Source organism: Rhinopithecus roxellana, chromosome 18 (genome assembly GCF_007565055.1).
Source record: "Rhinopithecus roxellana isolate Shanxi Qingling chromosome 18, ASM756505v1, whole genome shotgun sequence".
NCBI lineage: Eukaryota > Metazoa > Chordata > Mammalia > Primates > Cercopithecidae > Rhinopithecus > Rhinopithecus roxellana.
Genome location: NC_044566.1, coordinates 99100423 through 99120781, shown reverse-complemented (window position 1 = coordinate 99120781; position 20359 = coordinate 99100423). Strand labels below are relative to the sequence as shown.

The 20359-nt window shown below is 37.9% G+C and overlaps 1 protein-coding gene across 1 annotated transcript in view; it reads left to right on the top strand.

The window, feature by feature from the left end:
- The window catches only part of GPC6 (glypican 6), a 590829-nt gene that overhangs the window by 191419 nt on the left and 379051 nt on the right, over window positions 1-20359 (top strand). Inside the window, exon 2 of the mRNA XM_030922398.1 lies at window positions 13410-13575. Within this exon, the coding sequence (XP_030778258.1) occupies window positions 13410-13575 (166 nt within the window). The remainder of the gene's footprint in view (window positions 1-13409; window positions 13576-20359) is intronic.

The window sequence follows — 20359 nt, the reverse complement described above, 5'->3', positions numbered from 1 at the left end:
AATTTTGCTGTTTTCTTCAGTGGCGGGACTAATTCTTGGCACTGTGTCTGCTGCTTGTGTGACATCACTCATCTTCTGTGCTTATCTTACAGACCTCTGTTACATGGCTTCCTTCAGGAGCCCTCCCTGTCTAGTCTGGCTTCTCAGTCCTGAGCTAATTTTCCTTTTATGAGTTCCCTTTACATTGCGTCTCCCCAAGATAATAATTATTTCCCTGAAATGACTGAACATGAACATATTCTGGGCATCCCAATAATGGCACAAGATTTCTTCCTTCATCCCAGCAAATGGATGAATGAAAGTTGCACAAATGAATAAAGATGAAATAAATTCAATTTCCCATGAGCTTACTTCAAAACCTATTTATGGGTTACTATTAAAGAATTATAATCAAAAATACTTAACACAAAAGATACTTTACATGTAATTTAATCATTCTTTAGGATCTGGTGATATAATAAGATTATGAGTAAAGTCAAAAGATCATAATCACAAGAGTCATCTTAAATGACATATTATGACTCATTATGACTGTTATGAGTCATCATTTAATATGACTGTACATTAGAAACTGTGGAAGAAGGCCTCAACTCTTGCCCAAAAGGACATTTAGAATTTCTTAGCTGAATGTTTTATTTACATTAATTTATTTACCTTTCGAGCGCAGAAGATAGATATGTTTATTTGATTATTTTGGTTATATGATTTTCATAGAAACCTCACCTACTAGGTATATGTTCATTGTGTGTATATATGGACTTTTAACTTTCACATATTGTCTTGCTTATTTAATATTTTAAGGAACAGTCACATGTTACATTGGCTACTGTTAGGAATAGCTAATATGAGCCTGAATGCTGGTCCAGATATAGAAATCTTCAGTGTATTAGAGACCTGAAATGAAATGTTATTGCATGGCTAAGAACACGTTATACCTCAAATCCCATGTAGAAAACATAAGAATTACTTGCTATAACATTTTGACATACATGGCTAGCCGGGTAGATAAGTCTTTGTCCTACCTGACAATACAGCTTTATTAAGGGTTATTTTTGTATTCCTTGTTATGTTTCAATGTGTTGCACTTTAACCTTAAAAAATAAAAAAATCAGTGAGTTTCCAAACTAAGAACTCAATGATTTTTGTTATTTTATTTACTTTTTGTTTATTTTACAAGGATCCTTGGTTATAAATTTTACTATATTTTCAAAACTGGTAAACTATAATATCAATTACAAAATAATAATGTATGTCAATCATTATACACAAACAGAAATTTTAAGAAGGACTAAATCCAAGATGCCATTAATTCATATCACAATCTTACTTAGTTGGCTCACAAATTTGTGTCTATCTTTTCATGAGTGGGAAAATAAAATTGGAACCATTGACGATTTTCTTGTTTCCCAACTAATATTGTAAATTCTTGACAAAAGATTATTATTTTTAAAATAAATTTTATTGTTTATATTTAAGGTATATATCATGATGTTTAATATATGTGGACATAGTAAAATTGTTACTGTAGTGGAACAAATTAATATACCCGTCATCTTATATAGTCACTTGTTCCCTTTCAGAGAGCAGCTATAACCTTTTTCTTTAGCAAAAGTCCTGAATACAATACGCTAGTGTTAACTATAGTCTTCATTTTGTACGAGATCTTTCAAATTGTTCATCCTACATAATTGTTACTTTTCATCCTTGACTTATATTTCCCCATTTCCTGCCCCAATCCTAACTCTTGTAACCACCGCTTATTTTATTCTCTATCTCTATGTAATTGACCCTTTTTTTCCCCAGACGCCACATATATTTGAAATCATGCGATATTTTTTTTCTGTGTCTGGCTTTTTTCACTTAGGATAATGTCCTACATGCCCATTCATGTTGTGGCAGATGGCAGGAACTCCTTTTTTTAAGATCAAATAATATTTTATTGTGCATATATACCAGCTTCTTTATCCCTTCTTCCCATGATGCATACCTATGTTATTTTCATAATCTTGGCTATTGTGAGTAAAGCTGCAATAAACATGGAAGTGCAGATATCTTTACAAGGTGGTGATTTCATTTCCTTTGGGTATATATAACCAGAAAAGGGATTACTGGACTTTATACTGGTTTTATTTTAGTTTCTTTAGGAACCTCCATATTGTTTTCTTTTTTTTTTTTTTTTTTTATACTTTAAGTTCTAGGGTACATGTGCATAACGTGCAGGTTTGTTACATATGTATACTTGTGCCATGTTGGTGTGCTGCACCCATCAACTCGTCAGCACCCATCAATTCATCATTTATATCATGTATAACTCCCAATGCAATCCCTCCCCCCTCCCCCCTCCCCATGATAGGCCCCGATCTGTGATGTTCCCCTTCCCGAGTCCAAGTGATGTCATTGTTCCGTTCCCACCTATGAGTGAGAACATGCGGTGTTTGGTTTTCTCTTCTTGTGATAGTTTGCTAAGAATGATGGTTTCCAGCTGCATCCATGTCCCTACAAAGGATGCAAACTCATCCTTTTTTATGGCTGCATAATATTCCGTGGTGTATATGTGCCACATTTTCTTAATCCAGTCTGTCACAGATGGACATTTGGGTTGATTCCAAGTCTTTGCTATTGTGAATAGTGCCGCAATAAACATATGTGTGCATGTGTCTTTATAGCAGCGTGATTTATAATCCTTTGGGTATATACCCAGTAGTGGGATGGCTGGGTCATATGGTACTTCTTCTACTTCTAGATCCTTGAGGAATCGCCATACTGTTTTCCATAATAGTTGAACGAGTTTACAATCCCACCAACAGTGTAAAAGTGTTCCTATTTCTCCACATCATCTCCAGCACCTGTTGTTTCCTGACTTTTTAATGATTGCCATTCTAACTGGTGTGAGATGGTATCTCATTGTGGTTTTGATTTGCATCTCTCTGATGGCCAGTGATGATGAGCATTTTTTCATGTGTCTGTTGGCTGTATGAATGTCTTCTTTTGAGAAATGTCTGTTCATATCCTTTGCCCACTTTTTGATGGGGTTGTTTGTTTTTTTCTTGTAAATTTGTTTGAGTTCTTTGTAGATTCTGGATATTAGCCCTTTTTCAGATGAGTAGATTACAAAAATTTTCTCCCATTCTGTAGGTTGCCTGTTCACTCTGATGGTAGTTTCTTTTGCTGTGCAGAAGCTCTTTAGTTTAATGAGATCCCATTTGTCAATTTTTGCTTTTGCTGCCATTGCTTTTGGTGTTTTAGACATGAAGTCCTTGCCCATGCCTATGTCCTGAGTGGTACTACCTAGATTTTCTTCTAGGGTTTTTATGGTATTAGGTCTAACATTTAAGTCTCTAATCCATCTTGAATTAATTTTCATATAAGTAGTAGGGAAAGGATCCAGTTTCAGCTTTCTACTTATGGCTAGCCAATTTTCCCAGCACCATTTATTAAATAGGGGGTCCTTTCCCCATTTCTTGTTTCTCTCAGGTTTGTCAAAGATCAGATGGCTGTAGATGTGTGGTATTATTTCTGAGGACTCTGTTCTATTCCATTGGTCTATATCTCTGTTTTGGTACCAGTACCATGCTGTTTTGGTTACTGTAGCCTTGTAATATAGTTTGAAGTCAGGTAGCGTGATGCCTCCAGCTTTGTTCTATTGGCTTAGGATTGTCTTGGCCATGCGGGCTCTTTTTTGGTTCCATATGAACTTTAAAGCCGTTTTTTCCAGTTCTGTGAAGAAACTCATTGGTAGCTTGATGGGGATGGCATTGAATCTATAAATAACCTTGGGCAGTATGGCCATTTTCACAATATTGATTCTTCCTATCCATGAGCATGGTATGTTCTTCCATTTGTTAGTGTCCTCTTTGATTTCACTGAGCAGTGGTTTGTAGTTCTCCTTGAAGAGGTCCTTTACATCCCTTGTAAGTTGGATTCCTAGGTATTTTATTCTCTTTGAAGCAATTGTGAATGGAAGTTCATTCATGATTTGGCTCTCTGTTTGTCTGTTACTGGTGTATAAGAATGCTTGTGATTTTTGCACATTAATTTTGTATCCTGAGACTTTGCTGAAGTTGCTTATCAGCTTAAGGAGATTTTGGGCTGAGACAATGGGGTTTTCTAAATATACAATCATGTCATCTGCAAACAGGGACAATTTGACTTCTTCTTTTCCTAACTGGATACCCTTGATTTCTTTCTCTTGCCTGATTGCCCTAGCCAGAACTTCCAACACTATGTTGAATAGGAGTGGTGAGAGAGGGCATCCCTGTCTTGTGCCAGTTTTCAAAGGGAATTTTTCCAGTTTTTGCCCATTCAGTATGATATTGGCTGTGGGTTTGTCATGAATAGCTCTTATTATTTTGGGGTACATTCCATCAATACCGAATTTATTGAGCGTTTTTAGCATGAAGGGCTGTTGAATTTTGTCAAAAGCCTTTTCTGCATCTATTGAGATAATCATGTGGTTCTTGTCTTTGGTTCTGTTTATATGCTGGATTACATTTATTGATTTGCGAATGTTGAACCAGCCTTGCATCCCAGGGATGAAGCCCACTTGATCATGGTGGATAAGCTTTATGATGTGCTGCTGAATCCGGTTTGCCAGTATTTTATTGAGGATTTTTGCATCCATGTTCATCAGGGATATTGGTCTAAAATTTTCTTTTTTTGTTGTGTCTCTGCCAGGCTTTGGTATCAGGATGATGTTGGCCTCATAAAAAGAGTTAGGGAGGTTTCCCTCTTTTTCAATTGATTGGAATAGTTTCAGAAGGAATGGTACCAGCTCCTCTTTGTACCTCTGGTAGAATTCAGCTGTGAATCCATCTGGTCCTGGACTTTTTTTGGTTAGTAGGCTATTAATTATTGCCTCAATTTCAGAGCCTGCTATTGGCCTATTCAGGGATTCAACTTCTTCCTGGTTTAGTCTTGGAAGAGTGTAAGTGTCCAGGAAATTATACATTTCTTCTAGATTTTCTAGTTGATTTGTGTAGAGGTGTTTATAGTATTCTCTGATGGTAGTTTGTATTTCTGTGGGGTCGGTGGTGATATCCCCTTTATCATTTTTTATTGCATCTATTTGATTCTTCTCTCTTTTCTTCTTTATTAGTCTTGCTAGCGGTCTGTCAATTTTGTTGATTTTGTCAAAAAACCAACTCCTGGATTCATTGATTTTTTGGAGGGTTTTTTGTGTCTCTGTCTCCTTCAGTTCTGCTCTGATCTTAGTTATTTCTTGCCTTCTGCTAGCTTTTGAATGTGTTTGCTCTTGCTTCTCCAGTTCTTTTAATTGTGATGTTAGAGTGTCAATTTTAGATCTTTCCAGCTTTCTCTTGTGGGCATTTAGTGCTATAAATTTCCCTCTACACACTACTTTAAATGTTTCCCAGAGATTCTGGTCTGTTGTATCTTTGTTCTCATTGGTTTCAAAGAACATCTTTATTTCTGCCTTCATTTCGTTACGTACCCAGTAGTCATTCAGGAGCAGGTTGTTCAGTTTCCATGTAGTTGAGCGGTTTTGATTGAGTTTCTTAGTCCTGAGTTCTAGTTTGATTGCACTATGGTCTGAGAGACAGTTTGTTATAATTTCTATTCTTGTACATTTGCTGAGGAGTGCTTTACTTCTAATTATGTGGTCAATTTTGGAATAAGTGCGATGTGGTGCTGAGAAGAATGTATATTCTGTTGATTTGGGGTGGAGAGTTCTATAGATGTCTATTAGGTCCACTTGGTGCAGAGATGAGTTCAATTCCTGGATATCCTTGTTAACTTTCTGTCTCGTTGATCTGTCTAATGTTGACAATGGAGTGTTGAAGTCTCCCATTATTATTGTATGGGAGTCTAAGTCTCTTTGTAAGTCTCCAAGGACTTGCTTTATGAATCTGGGTGCTCCTGTATTGGGTGCATATATATTTAGGAGAGTTAGCTCTTCCTGTTGAATTGATCCCTTTACCATTATGTAATGGCCTTCTTTGTCTCTTTTGATCTTTGATGGTTTAAAGTCTATTTTATCAAAGACTAGGATTGCAACCCCTGCTTTTTTTTGTTCTCCATTTGCTTGGTAGATCTTCCTCCATCCCTTTATTTTGAGCCTATGTATGTCTCTGTATGTGAGATGGGTCTCCTGAATACAGCAGACTGATGGGTCTTGACTCTTTATCCAGTTTGCCAGTCTGTGTCTTTTAATTGGAGCATTTAGTCCATTAACATTTAAGGTTAATATGGTTATGTGTGAACTTGATCCTGCCATTATGGTATTAACTGGTTATTTTGCTTGTTAGTTGATGCAGTTTCTTCCTAGCCTCGATGGTCTTTACATTTTGGCATGTTTTTGCAATGGCTGGTACCGGTTGTTCCTTTCCATGTTTAGGGCTTCCTTCAGGGTCTCTTGTAAGGCAGGCCTGGTGGTGACAAAATCTCTAAGCATTTGCTTATCTGTAAAGGATTTTATTTCTCCTTCACTTATAAAACTTAGTTTGGCTGGATATGAAATTCTGGGTTTAAAATTCTTTTCTTTAAGAATGTTGAATAGTGGCCCCCACTCTCTTCTGGCTTGTAGAGTTTCTGCCGAGAGGTCTGCTGTTAGCCTGATGGGCTTCCCTTTGTGGGTAACCCGACCTTTCTCTCTGGCTGCCCTTAAGATTTTTTCCTTCATTTCAACTTTGGTGAATCTGGCAATTATGTGTCTTGGAGTTGCTCTTCTGGAGGAGTATCTTTGTGGCGTTCTCTGTATTTCCTGAATTTGAATGTTGGCCTGCCCTACTAGGTTGGGGAAGTTCTCCTGGATGATATCCTGAAGAGTGTTTTCCCACTTGGTTCCATTTTCCCCCTCACTTTCAGGCACCCCAATCAGACGTAGATTTGGTCTTTTTACATAATCCCATACTTCTTGCAGGCTTTGTTCATTTCTTTTTCTTCTTTTTTCTTTTGGTTTCTCTTCTTGCTTCATTTCGTTCATTTGATCCTCAATCGCTGATACTCTTTCTTCCAGTTGATCGAGTCGGTTACTGAAGCTTGTGCATTTGTCACGTATTTCTCGTGTCATGGTTTTCATCTCTGTCATTTCATTTATGACCTTCTCTGCATTAATTATTCTAGCTATCAATTCTTCCACTCTTTTTTCAAGATTTTTAGTTTCTTTGCGCTGGGTACGTAATTCCTCCTTTAGCTCTGAGAAGTTTGATGGACTGAAGCCTTCTTCTCTCATCTCATCAAAGTCATTCTCTGACGAGCTTTGATCCGTTGCTGGCGATGAGCTGCTCTCCTTTGCAGGGGGAGATGCGCTCTTATTTTTTGAATTTCCAGCTTTTCTGCCCTGCTTTTTCCCCATCTTTGTGGTTTTATCTCCCTCTGGTCTTTGATGATGGTGACGTACTGATGGCGTTTTGGTAAAGGTGTTCTTCCTGTTTGATAGTTTTCCTTCTAATAGTCAGGACCCTCAGCTGTAGGTCTGTTGGAGATTGTTTGAGGTCCACTCCAGACCCTGTTTGCCTGGGTATCAGCAGCAGAGGTTGCAGAAGATAGAATATTGCTGAACAGCGAGTGTACCTGTCTGATTCTTACTTTGGAAGCCTCCTCTCAGGGGTGTACTCCACCCTGTGAGGTGTGGGGTGTCAGACTGCCCCTAGTGGGTGATGTCTCCCAGTTAGGCTACTTAGGGTTCAGGGACCCACTTGAGCAGGCAGTCTGTCCCTTCTCAGATCTCAACCTCCGTGTTGGAAGATCCACTGCTCTCTTCAAAGCTGTCAGACAGAGTCATTTGCGTCTGCAGAGGCCTCTGCTGCTTCCCCTGTTGTTTTTTAGCTGTGCCCTGTCCCCAGAGGTGGTGTCTACAGAGACAGGCAGGTTTCCTTGAGCTGCTGTGAGCTCCACCCAGTTCGAGCTTCCCAGCGGCTTTGTTTACCTACTTAAGCCTCAGCAATGGCGGGCGCCCCTCCCATAACCTCACTGCTGCCTTGCGGTTAGATCGCAGACTGCTTTGCTAGCAATGAGGGAGGCTCCGTGGCCGTGGGACCCTCCCGGCCAGGTGTGGGTATAATCTCCTGGTGTACCCGTTTGCTTAACGCGCAGTATTGGGGTGGGAATTACCCAGTTTTCCAGGTGTTGTGTGTCTCAGTTCGCCTGGCTAGGAAAAGGGATTCCCTTCCCCCTTGCGCTTCCCAGGTGAGGCAATGCCTCGCCCTGCTTCAGCTCTCGCTGGTCGGGCTACAGAAGCTGACCAGCACCAATTGTCTGGCACTCCCTAGTGAGATGACCCCAGTACCTCAGTTGAAAATGCAGAAATCACCGGTCTTCTGTGTTGCTCGCGCTGGGAGTTGGAGACTGGAGCTGTTCCTATTCCCATATTGTTTTCTATAATGACCACATCAATCTCTTTTCTCACCAAAAATGTACAAGGGTTCCCTTTTCTCCACATCCTTGCCAACACTTGTTATCTTCAGCTTTTATCCTAACACGTGTGAGATGGCATCTTATAGTGCGTATCTCTGATTACTAATGATGTTGGGAACCTTTTCATGTTCCTGTTGGCCATTTTTATGTCATCTTTGGAGAAATGTCTACTTAAGCCCTTGACAAAAGATTATGAACAGCGTGTAAAACTTAAGTGAGAGCTCAAATAAGTACAAAAAAGAATGTCATCATCATCAGCTTATTCTTTTACCCAAGTTTATTTCCCAGTTTACTATGAATATCTGGAAAGTTACAGCTACATTCTTTAAAAAATAAACAAAAATCTACATTACCAACTAAAAAAATTAATCTCAGCTTTTTATTTCTAAAGAGGTATTGCGTTCTTTATTGTTGCTAAAAGAATACATTTTTTTCAGTAATTTTTTTCTTATGGTCCATAAATTTACAAATAGTCCACATAAGCATTCTCAGCTTGAGGTATTATTCTATTTTAAATTTTAAATATGAGTATTTAGAACTCATTCTTTATTTTGGTTTTGCTAAACATATAGACTTAGCTAATATTTCAGAGGTTTTTTTTTTAATGGTGGATGTTTTACACAGACCAGTTGGTGGGTCATTTTGGATCATTGACATCTACTCAGACTTAAATACTGGTATAAATATTGTCCAGAGGAAACTCATGATAAAATTAAAAGTACACGATGCACCCATGGAAAGGCTAAAATAGTGACGGCCACGTACACTGTAAAAATTTGGATAAAACTGGAGGTCTCACATATTGCTGGTAGAAATGTAAAATGTTACAAACCAGCTGGAAACAGTTTAGCAATTTCTTACAAAACTAAACATACTCTTACCACCATATGATCCAGCAATCGTACTCTTGGGCACTTCTTTCAGAGAAATGAAAATTTATATTCCTACAAAAACCTGTACATAAATAGCACCTTTATTCCTAATAAGAAAGTACTGGAAACAACACAGATATCCTTCAGTGGGTGATTAGTTAAATAAATTCTGATACATCCAAATAATGGAATACTACTCAGCAATAAAAAGAGATGAACGATTAATATATGTAACAAGTTGGATGGACCTTGAGGGCATTATGCTCAGAAAAAAAAAAGTCAAGCTCAAAAGGTTACGTATTGTATGGTTTTATTTATATGACATTCTTGAAATGACAAAATTATAGAGTTGGAAAATAGATGAGTGATTGTCAGGTGATAGGGACATTAGATGAGGCAAAGGTAGCAAAAAGGAGTTCTTTTATGGTGATAGAACAGTTCTGTATGTTGATTGTGGTGGCGGTGGTTCCACAAATGAATACATGATATAAAATAGCATAGAACTGTACACACACACACACACACACACAGAAATGAATACAGGTTCATAAACTCTAAAATCTGAATGAGGTCTACAGACTAGTTAATAGCAATGTACTAATGTCACTTTCCTCATTTTTATATTATACCACAGCTATATAAAATGTCGCTATTGAGGCAAGTTGAAGGAAGGATACACAGGAGTTTATTATTTTTAAAACCATTTTTGGGTGTATATTAATTTCAAAATGAAAAAAATTTTAGAGTATCTATTGTGCAATTATAAAACACTGTGAAAAATAGAGATGTCTCCTCACACAATTGGCATTTAAAGCAACATTTTCAGAAGCTTACTTTTAAAAGTCTTCAGTTTGAAGTGATGATTTTTATTTTAATTCAAGCATGCAGTTGTGTAAGCTCAAAAGATGTGATTTGTGAACATGAAAGCTTCAACTCTGATCCCCTGTGCTCCATTTTCTTCTTCTTCAACCGCCCTTTATTTGACCAGGAAGGATGTCATTTCCAGAAGTACTCGGAGACCCACATTTAACTTGAACAACATTGTTCTTTCAGATTATTAAGGCTGTTCAATTTTCTCTGTTGGTTGCTACCCCGAGTTGGAGACTCTTCTGAAATGTCAGACTGAGAAAATAGTACTGGTTCCAACACAATGAAAAAAAAAAAAAGGAAAAGCTTTGGAATGAATGCAATCAATAGCCTTTGAAAACAAAGTTAAAAAGCAACAATTGAATGCTAAGATGTATAAAACCATCTTGTTCTTTTTTTAATTTGAATATCAATGTGGCCAAGAAATGGGGAAGCACAATGGAGTGTTTGATTCAATAAGCACTTAGCAAATACCCAAGTCATCATTGTAATACCTTATATGATGTGCATGCTGTGCATAGCACAAAGTTATAAAATGCATAGCAGTGAAAGTTATAAAAATGGATGGCACAGTCCATGCCGTCCAAGAGATCTCAAATTTATGTCACCAATATTGGCAAATGCTCCAGGTTCTAATACCAGAACACTGAGTGAGAAGCACAGCATCATATAATACCAATGGTGAGAAAACAAAACCCAACAGAATCAAAAGTAGAAATACTTTAGTTAGCCCAAGTGAAAATTGGGTAGTCTCTGGAGAAAAGCATCAGTCAGGAGAGAGATTGCAAGGCTATAGAAAATAAAATCCTGTGGTAAAGGTTTGCAAGATAGTAACCACACCCAGTAAGTTTGCAAGATAGCAACCATGCCAATAAGGAAAATGTGTACGAATTTTAAGTTTCACATTAATATTGTCTGAGGAATGCAAAATTGTTTTTCCTGTTTTTTTTTTAATTTTTTTTATTTTTATTTTTTTGGTGAATGGCTTGGGATACATGTAGATAAAGGAAAATTTCGAAACAGTGCTGCTCAGTTACGGGTAAAACTTGGCACTATCTCCCATCCAAGTACTAACCAGGCCCAACCCTCCTTAGCTTCCAAGATCAGGTGAGATTGGGTGCATTCAGCATGGTATGGCCTTAAACAAATTTGGCTCTGTCCAAAAAATTGCCTGTCTGGAGATGACATAATGGCACTAATATGTCCTTAAAAGAAAAGTCAAAAGACTCCTCACCTTTTCCCCCATTTATTGTTTCTGTTTTGTTGTTGGAAAATGAGCTTTAGAATTAATCGATAAGACACCATTCTATGAATACCTTTTTAAAGAAAGGCCAATTATATTTTACTTCACTTATTTGACTTAGAGTATTTTACTCACTGACTTTCTATTGTTGATCATGCTGATTCTATTTTATTCAAGCCAGTATTAAATTACCAGGAAAAGTAAAAATTAAAAAGATATTAGTCTGGGATAAAAAAATTAAAGGATATTACTTTGGCATGAAAAATGAGGTAGGTTAATGGATGGGTAGAAAGATGGATAGATGTGTGAAAAAGCAAATGTAGAAAAATTGTACAATCTAGGAAATGTGGCTGTGAACTATAAAAGTCTTTCACCTATTCTGCATGTTTGAAAACTTTCATAAAATTCTTGAAAGAAAATGCAAAAAAACTCAAAACGACAACTAGAAATTTTAGTGCCTAAATACATACACAGCTTTATTTCCTAAAATAATTTTTTAGTGATTTTGTCAACATACTGGGTAAAATTAAGAAAATGTTACAGAAACCAAAGGCTTGCATTAAAAATCTCAAAATTGATTCTAAGTAAGGGATAGAATCATAGAGAAATAGCTATAATAATTTAAAGTATCCATTTATGTGGAAATATTTCTTGTTGTTCCATCAATACACTGGTGTTATGTTTCTTCAGCATCGGAATGTTCTTGTTACCTGTGAGCTCAAGTCCACCACTCTCCAAGAGGGCCAAATGATACAAATTAGATTTGTTTCCCTCAGATCTAGAATGCAAGTACAGCAATGTATAGTTACTTGACTAAAACATCAAAGTGATGCGGAACCAACCAAATGAATATGGCAAAAATTTTTACTTCTAGTCACGAAAAAGAGTAGTTTTCTGTATTTGTTTTCTAATTTTGGTCACTACTATCTTATATTAGTTCATTCTCACACACTACTATAACGAACTGCCCGAACTATAATTTTTAAAGGAAAGAAGTTTAATTGACGCACAGTTCAGCATGGCTGTAGAGTTCTCAAGAAATTACAGTCATGGCAGAAGGGGAAGCAAACACATCCTTTGTCACATGGTGGCAGCAAGGAGAAGTGCCAAGCAAAAGGGGGAAACGCCCCCTGTGAAACCATCAGATCTGGTGAGAACTCACTCACTATCACGAGGATAGCAGGATGAGAGTAACTGACCCCATGATTCACTTCCCATGATGTGGGGATTATGGGAACTACAATTCAAGATGAGATTTGGGTGGGGACCATATCATGTCTTAAATATTCCTTCCTCTTGAAGTCAAATTAGAATTTTTAATGAGTCTACAAAAAGCCCTTATTGGTTTAGAATCGATTAATTGAAGAGCACTGATTTTCTGATCCAGGGCAAATAGCATTTCATTGTCAGTGGATACGTAGCTCCTCTGAACTACTGCAAGGATTGCTTCTCACATTTAACACTGGTCCTTGAAATTTTCCAGAAGTGCAAAAGCTGCAGATGCCCAAAGATGGTACCTTGGCAGTTCCATTGCTTCTAAGCAGGCCTGGATCTCAAAGATCTCAGACAAGTTGATATTGATCTTTGAAGAAAAGTTATGTACAAAGGAAATATAGATATATTTATACCTCCTTTAGAGACAGGGTCAAATAGCCAGTTGGAAAATTTTCTAAAGGTGTCACATTAAACTTTAACAATACCTACATTTTTATGGGGCTTTTAACTTTGCAAATTTCTTTCACATGCATTATCTCATTCCCTGTTCTATGGCAATGAAACAGTGTCTAGGCTTTAGGGCTGAATTACAATGACATCGATATGAAAATGTTGACAGGGATGTGCAAAAAAGTTATTACCATGCCACGCAGAAGATTTCAACAGGAATTGACTGGATGCAAGATCAGTAATTACAAAGGTTAAGCTTCTGCTCTAATGCTGTGGTTTATCACTGCTATTTTGTCTTTTTTAAAAAAGAAGAAAATGCCTTATTTCTTTTTTTCCTCCTTTCATCCTTCTTATTTTCTATTTTCTTTTTCTTTGCAATAAATCTGCAGGTCAGCCCAACCCCAGGGTGCATCCGTGCCCTTATGAAGATGCTGTACTGCCCATATTGTCGGGGGCTTCCCACTGTGAGGCCCTGCAACAACTACTGTCTCAACGTCATGAAGGGCTGCTTGGCAAATCAGGCTGACCTCGACACAGAGTGGAATCTGTTTATAGGTAAGAAGTGTTTAAATGGATCCGAGAACAGAGACGGGACAACAGCAAGTGTTTATGGGGCTTGATGGGTGGGTCAGAAGTTGTCAGAAACCAGACACGGTGGTTCACATCTGTAATCCCAACACTTTGGGAGGCCAATGCAGATGGATTGCTTGAGCCCAGGAGTTTGAGGCCAGTCTGGGCAACATAATGAGACTCCCATCTTTACACAAAACAAAAAAATAAGCTGGGCATGGTAGCACACACCTATGGTCCCAGCTGTCTAGGAGACAGAGGTGAGAGGATTGCTTGAGCTTCGGAGGTCGAGGCTATAGTGAGCTGTAATTGCGCCACTGCACTCCAGCCTGGGTGACAGAGTGGGACCCTGTCTCAAAAAAATAAAATAAAATGTTATGATGATTTTTAGAGACTAGGATGATTTTTAAAACCATGTTTAGCAAATTATAAACATTATTTTACATTTTCCTTATGTTTTTCCTTATATTATATGGGACAGTCCTGTTAAAGATTGTGCTACCCAGCTATATTGAGCTAACTGTTCTCTCTGAAGAAAACAAAAGTAAGCTTGTTGAAGTTACATACACTCCCGTGAGAAAGGACGCTTTAGAAAAGAATCTTGTAAAAAACAGTCCACTGTATTATTTCTTTGTCATTTGTATTACTTCAACATAGCCACACGTATTAGTAAACAACTTTTTCCTTGAACTCCTAGAATGAAAATAGATCAATATTATGGCTAAAATATGCAAATTTTCTATCTCATTCTGTGGAAAAGAAGGCTTTAAGCACACAGGCATGAAACAGCCTTCCAGTCCCTAGAAGGCAGGAGGCCGGGAGGTGGGGAGAATGAAGGGGAAGGTTTGTGAATCAAGGCTCTGTTCTTGGGTTGCAGAAATTATTCAAAGGGTTGCATGGCCCAAAGATAGTTCCCAAATTGCCATCCAAGGATAAAAGGACAAATTTTATAGGCAGACTTCTCCCAGGAAAATACACAGGCCTTGAAAGAGTAAATGTGTTTTCTTCCCCTCTGTCAGATAGCCTTCAAATAAAAGTACTTTCAGTTGCATTTACTGCAATTACACGGTGACAAGCAGAGTGGTGAAAATAGCAGTGGCATTTGTCAGCCTCTGAGGGCCTTCGTCATTTATGCAAACCTCTAAAGGAGCATGCACGAGTAAAGTGTTCTGACAACTAAGATTTGCGTAGGATAGAAAAAAAGATGTTAGAATTCAGAGAAACTGAAGCTCACTGTACAAAGATGTGCTTAGGTTACAGGCCTCAGCTCTGACAATGAAACCCATAAGCTAATTCACCATTTTGCTTAGGAAGGCCAGAGGAAATTGTTTTGAGCAAAAAAAAAAAAAAAAAAAAAAGAAAGAAAAGAAAAGAAAAAGAAAAAGATTTTACAGTGAATAGATTCAAATGGAAATCATCTAACAAAACCTTAGAATTATTTCAGAAAGAATAAATTGAAGTGCTGTTACCTCTCCCAACAGTGGGAGGATAAAATCTGTTTGTATGATCATGAGTTACTTTATCTGAAAAATGAAGGAATTTTTAAAAGTTGATCATTAAGGGATCCTTCTGACACAAAATGACATGATTCTTTACTAAGATTTTTGTTCTTTGCTGAAATTGTGGAAGGGGTATGAATTTTTAAAAATAAACTTGATCTTAGAAGATCTAGATTTTTTTAGCAAAGACAGAATACCCAAATAATGCTGATAAAAAGGTACACTCGTCAGAAAATCTAAAAAGATTTGCTTATTTTAAAGTCAGGTTAAACCTCATAGCATCACTTGGAGTCATATAGTCATCCATATTTTGGGTTGCAACTACGCTAATACCTAGCACAGTTCAGTTGACTTCAGTCAACCTGCAAGTTATTGAAGAAGATGGGCATGTGGATTTTGTTGCTTAGAGCAGGACATGATTAAGAATCAGAATATAGGCTTTTCAACTTGTAAGAGCAACAGTGACTTCTTAATTTGCTTTTTGTCCTCAGTGCTTACTGGCTGTTTTAACCGAAAACAAATCCTTATACTTTCGATCAATTGGGTTTCCTAGATACCGATTTGATATGAAATTGAATGTCTGGAAAATCATTGGATTCAAAAATGAAAGTTTGAACCCACTATGTGTTGCTGGATGTACTTTAATGAAAAGCAAGCGTGATGGTTCGTCCTATGTGAATGTATTTCATACCCTTTCTTCCTGTCTCTCTCTCTCTTTTTTTTTTTTTTTTTTTTTTTTTTCTTTTTGAGACGGAGTCTCACTCTGTCGCCCAGGCTGCAGTGCAGTGGTGCGATCTTGGCTCACTGCAAGCTCCGCCTCCCGGGTTCAGCCATTCTCCTGCCTCAGCCTACTGAGTAGCTGGGACTACAGGTGCCTGCCACCACGTCCAGCTAATTTTTTGTATTGTTAGTAGAGACGGGGTTTCACCGTGTTGGCCAGGATGGTCTTGATTTCCTGACCTCGTGATCTGCCCGCCTCGGCCTCCCAAAGTGCTGGGATTACAGGCATGAGCCACCGTGCCTGGCACCCCCCATCTCTTTTTCTATTAGTCCTAGATGTCTCTGAGAAAATTCTTCCAGTTTTCCTTCTTTGGTTTGTGCTATGGCATTGAGAATTGACCACCAACATAGACTTATGGAGAAAAATGTGTTCTTGCTAATACTTGTCTGGGTGTGAAGTGTTAGTTCACAAATTTATGGCATGAATTAGTCAAATGTGCCAACTCCATTTTCCACACAGATACATCTCAGATGACAGTGTTACAATGTTCATAAATGCAGCAGCAAAGATCAGTGAGCAAATCGGTAATCCAACAAAAATTATATATAATAGCCCTCTCTCTGGATAGCACCTGCAGCCCATCACCTCGGGCTTCTGGCATCTCTTCATCAAAACCTTCACTCCTGTTGCTGTCAATTGCATGTGCCTTCCCTGCCAGCCACACAAATGACCCAGTTTATATATTTTATAGATGTTTTTCTTTAATTATGAAGTGCCTATCTAAAATGTTAACAGTGGTATGCAATCGACCGTCAATAAAAACAAGAGTCAAATTGGGGGCACATCCTCCCAGTCTTTACAATGTCACAAATTAATTGAAAGTGATTAGTGACTGTTTAGAATTCAGTCGGTGTCTGGATCATGTCAAAAGAAAGTGAAGTGTTTTAAACATTCCAGTGAAAACCTCTGTAGTATTCCAACCACTACTGAAGTTCTGTAATTGGGATGTGTGTGTGTGTTCTTTGAAAACATCAGGAGTCTATTTAGGATGCATTTTCATAGTCCTCCTCCAGGAATTTTAACTCAGTTCCCTGCACAGAGGAAATGCTCAAAAGATTCTTACCAAGTAACTGTTATAAGAAAAAGAAACTCCATTTTTACATGAAGAACTTTTCTTTGAAAACTTCCTTACAGCATTGAAAAAATGCACCTAGACCTATTTTAGAGTACTTAAAAATCCTCATCAGCCTCAGGCCCCCCTCCTTCACTTACTTTGTGATAAGTAGTGTATGGGGTTCCCCAGGATAAAGCACAACCCAGATTCCACTTGCTGCGTCCAGATGAATGGTGTATTACATAGCACCCCTGAGCTAGGCAGGACCAGAAGAAACAGGAGAGTGGCTTTTAGCCTATTCTCACTATTAGAAACTATGCAACACGGTAGGAGAAAACCCTGATTTAAGGCATTAACAGTCTCTGCTCAGGCACTTATCCAGAAACTGTTTGTGGGCAGAACTTGCTTCAGTAATTTCCTGTGGTTATTTTGAGTGTTTGGCATTGTTATCAACACTCCATAGATAAGAATTGTTCTATTTCACAAGAGGCCATGTTGCAGATTACAACTGGCTCATGAACACAAAAGTCAAGGCTGAAGTACATTTATATAGCTATAATAAATCTTACATCTACTTTAGAATTGAGGATGTGTGGGACAGCCTCCTGCAAACATCTGGTACCTTCTAAGATTTTATAGACTATGAGAACCAGAGAGAGATTTCTAAAAGATGTTACCAGTGAGGAGAGGCAAAGTTTGATGAGACGAAGGCAGGGATTCTGTATTATCACATACTACTTTTTATCCCTAAATGTTATAGAATGCTTCTAACAGCAAGTATAAAAGTGAGACCTGAGTGTTTTTGTCCCAATTATGTAACCTAATTTTTTAGGCTACCCCAGTTAGCAAAGACCCTAATAATCCAACTCACTATATTGGGTGAGCTAGGCATATACATTTTTTGCCCTTAGGAAATTTAACATAGTTAAAATAATTATAGTAGACTATGACAAAGTGTTAGGTTAATGGAAGCATGGGATGCTAAGCCTTTACTTGGCTGGGGGACTTAACTTAGTCTGGGGCAGGGGGTTAGAGAAGCCCTGCTTTGTCAATTATAGAATAAAAAGCAAATAAGATCGTATTGTATTGGCATTGTCAAACATAATTGATGTTACATAGCCACAGCATGTATAATTGTTACACCATAGCCCTCAGACAGTTTCCGTTTCCCGTGTCACTCTCAATAGGTTTAGCATGATTTGTCAGTGGTTCTTAAATGCTCGTTTGTTTTACTTTTGACACTTTCTATTATCAGGTCTCACCTCCCCACTACCATGACTTGAACTGATGAGATTTGTGTTATTTTTCATTAGACAAAAGTTGAGTTATCTTGACTTAGATGCCCTCCAAAGGGCGTTATGCGGGAAGCCAGCAAAGCAGCTAGTATTTTTAAATTTAAGCCTTGGGCACTTATAGACCAGATACACCAGTGATATAAAACTTTCTGGACTTCTTCGTTTCAAACTTGCCAATTATTCAGTTGTCAGGCAGCCCAAAGACTGAAAACTGGCATACGAGTGTCGAACATGTCGTGCCCAAGGTGGGCACGACATCTGTGGCAGACCAAGAGACCCTGCAGTAGGCACTATTCACTGATTCTCTCATGTATACATTAGTCCAACACGTGTTTACTAAGTGCCTACTGTAGACTTTGCTTTGGTTTAGGCATGGGGATGGAATTGAGAACAGAAAAGACCCCTGTTTACTGAGAACAGTACTCAGTATATGTTCTTTGAATGGAATAAATGGACCCAACTGTACAGAGAAATGGAAGGGAATATTCTAAGAGGCCATGCTATTTTACTTTGTAATTCTATTCTTTTAATGGAAGTATGACTAATTGAGTAATTTAAAAATCACATATCCCTGTTGTTAATGGACTCATGAGTGCAGGGATGGCAGAAACAAATCAGATACTGTACCTGATTCTTTCATTGTGACAGCTGCTATCAAGTTGTAAATAAGAGCCAGCTGCAAGGAAGCTGTGTTAGGTCAGTCCAATGACTAGTGTCATGTAATAAATGGCTACTTGGTGGTGCACAAATGACTTTCTTGGAAACTACAAGAGTTGTCAATTCTCATGGTAATTTGTGCATTCGTAACTTTGTGTTTGGGAAAATGTTGCTAGGTAAGTCTTATTGGATATTAGATAATAAACATTTATTGTTTCTACTGAGGAAACTCAGATTTTCTTTTATAAAATGTACAAGACTGTGTTATGTTGCATTTCACGAGATAAAATAGGCAGAATGAACAATTTCAAGCATTTGTGTAAGATACTGTTCTTTCAAAGACCTTCTCAAGCATAAAAGTCCATAATATAAATCTGACAAGAAACTCTTTTAGTTACAAATAATTCTATAATAAATATTATATGACACCGGCTGATATTCCTGAAATACCATGTTACAAAAACCTCTAGACTCTAAACGTAGAAAATGATTTCCTTTAAACCAAAGAAAAAGAAAAACCCAAGAGCTGTATATAGCAGCAAACTTTCAAGGCTTCTTCATCTCTACTTTATGTAATACAAGAGCCTATTTAATAATACAGTCCAGAAATGCAACCCTGAAATTGAGGAACAAAGCCAAAGCAATTATTTTAAAATCTGTTCTGTTAGCTAGAGGACTCGCATTTGCCCTGTGCATTCCTGAAAGCACCAGGAAAGACTTTTGTAAAAAAACAAAGAACACTGTTTTCTGTCAGGTGAAATCTAACACCATCCAACCCTCTGTCTTTCTTTTATAGTCAATGACTCAGTATTTCTCATTTCTTGTGGACATTTATCATATGTTGTGTTCTCATGTAATGCTGGCAGAATGCATAAACAGTACTAAATACTTGCTGAAAAAAAGAAAAGAAAGAGAAAGAAAGAGAGAGAGAGAGAAAAGAAAGAGAAAGAAAGGAAGGAAGGAAGGAAGGAGGGAGGGAGGGAGGGAGGGAGGGAGGGAAGGAAAGAAAAGAGAAAGAAAGAAAGGAAGGAAGGAAGGAAGGAAGGAAGGAAGGAAGGAAAGGAAAGGAAAGGAAAGGAAAGGAAAGGAAAGAAAGAAAAGAAAGAGAGAGAAAGAAAGGAAAGAAAGAAAGAAAGAGAGAGAAAAAGGAAGGAAGGAAGGAAGGAAGGAAGGAAGGAAGGAAGGAAGGAAGGAAGGAAGGAAGGAAGGAAGGAAGGAAGGAAGGAAGGAAGGAAGGAAGGGAAAGAAAGAAAAAGAAAGAAAACAGTTGGCTGGCACCCAACAGCCTGTTACTGGCTACATTTGCTATCAATTACCTAAGTTTAGAAAACGGTTTACTCTGAACTCTGTATATGTGAAAGTGTTTTTATGTTATACAATAGGGTTAATGCCTTAAGGTTCAGCAGTTATCGAGACAGGCATTTCTTAACCTCTGAACACTTACTAATGTTGATCTTGAGGCAACAACTCAAAGGATTCACAG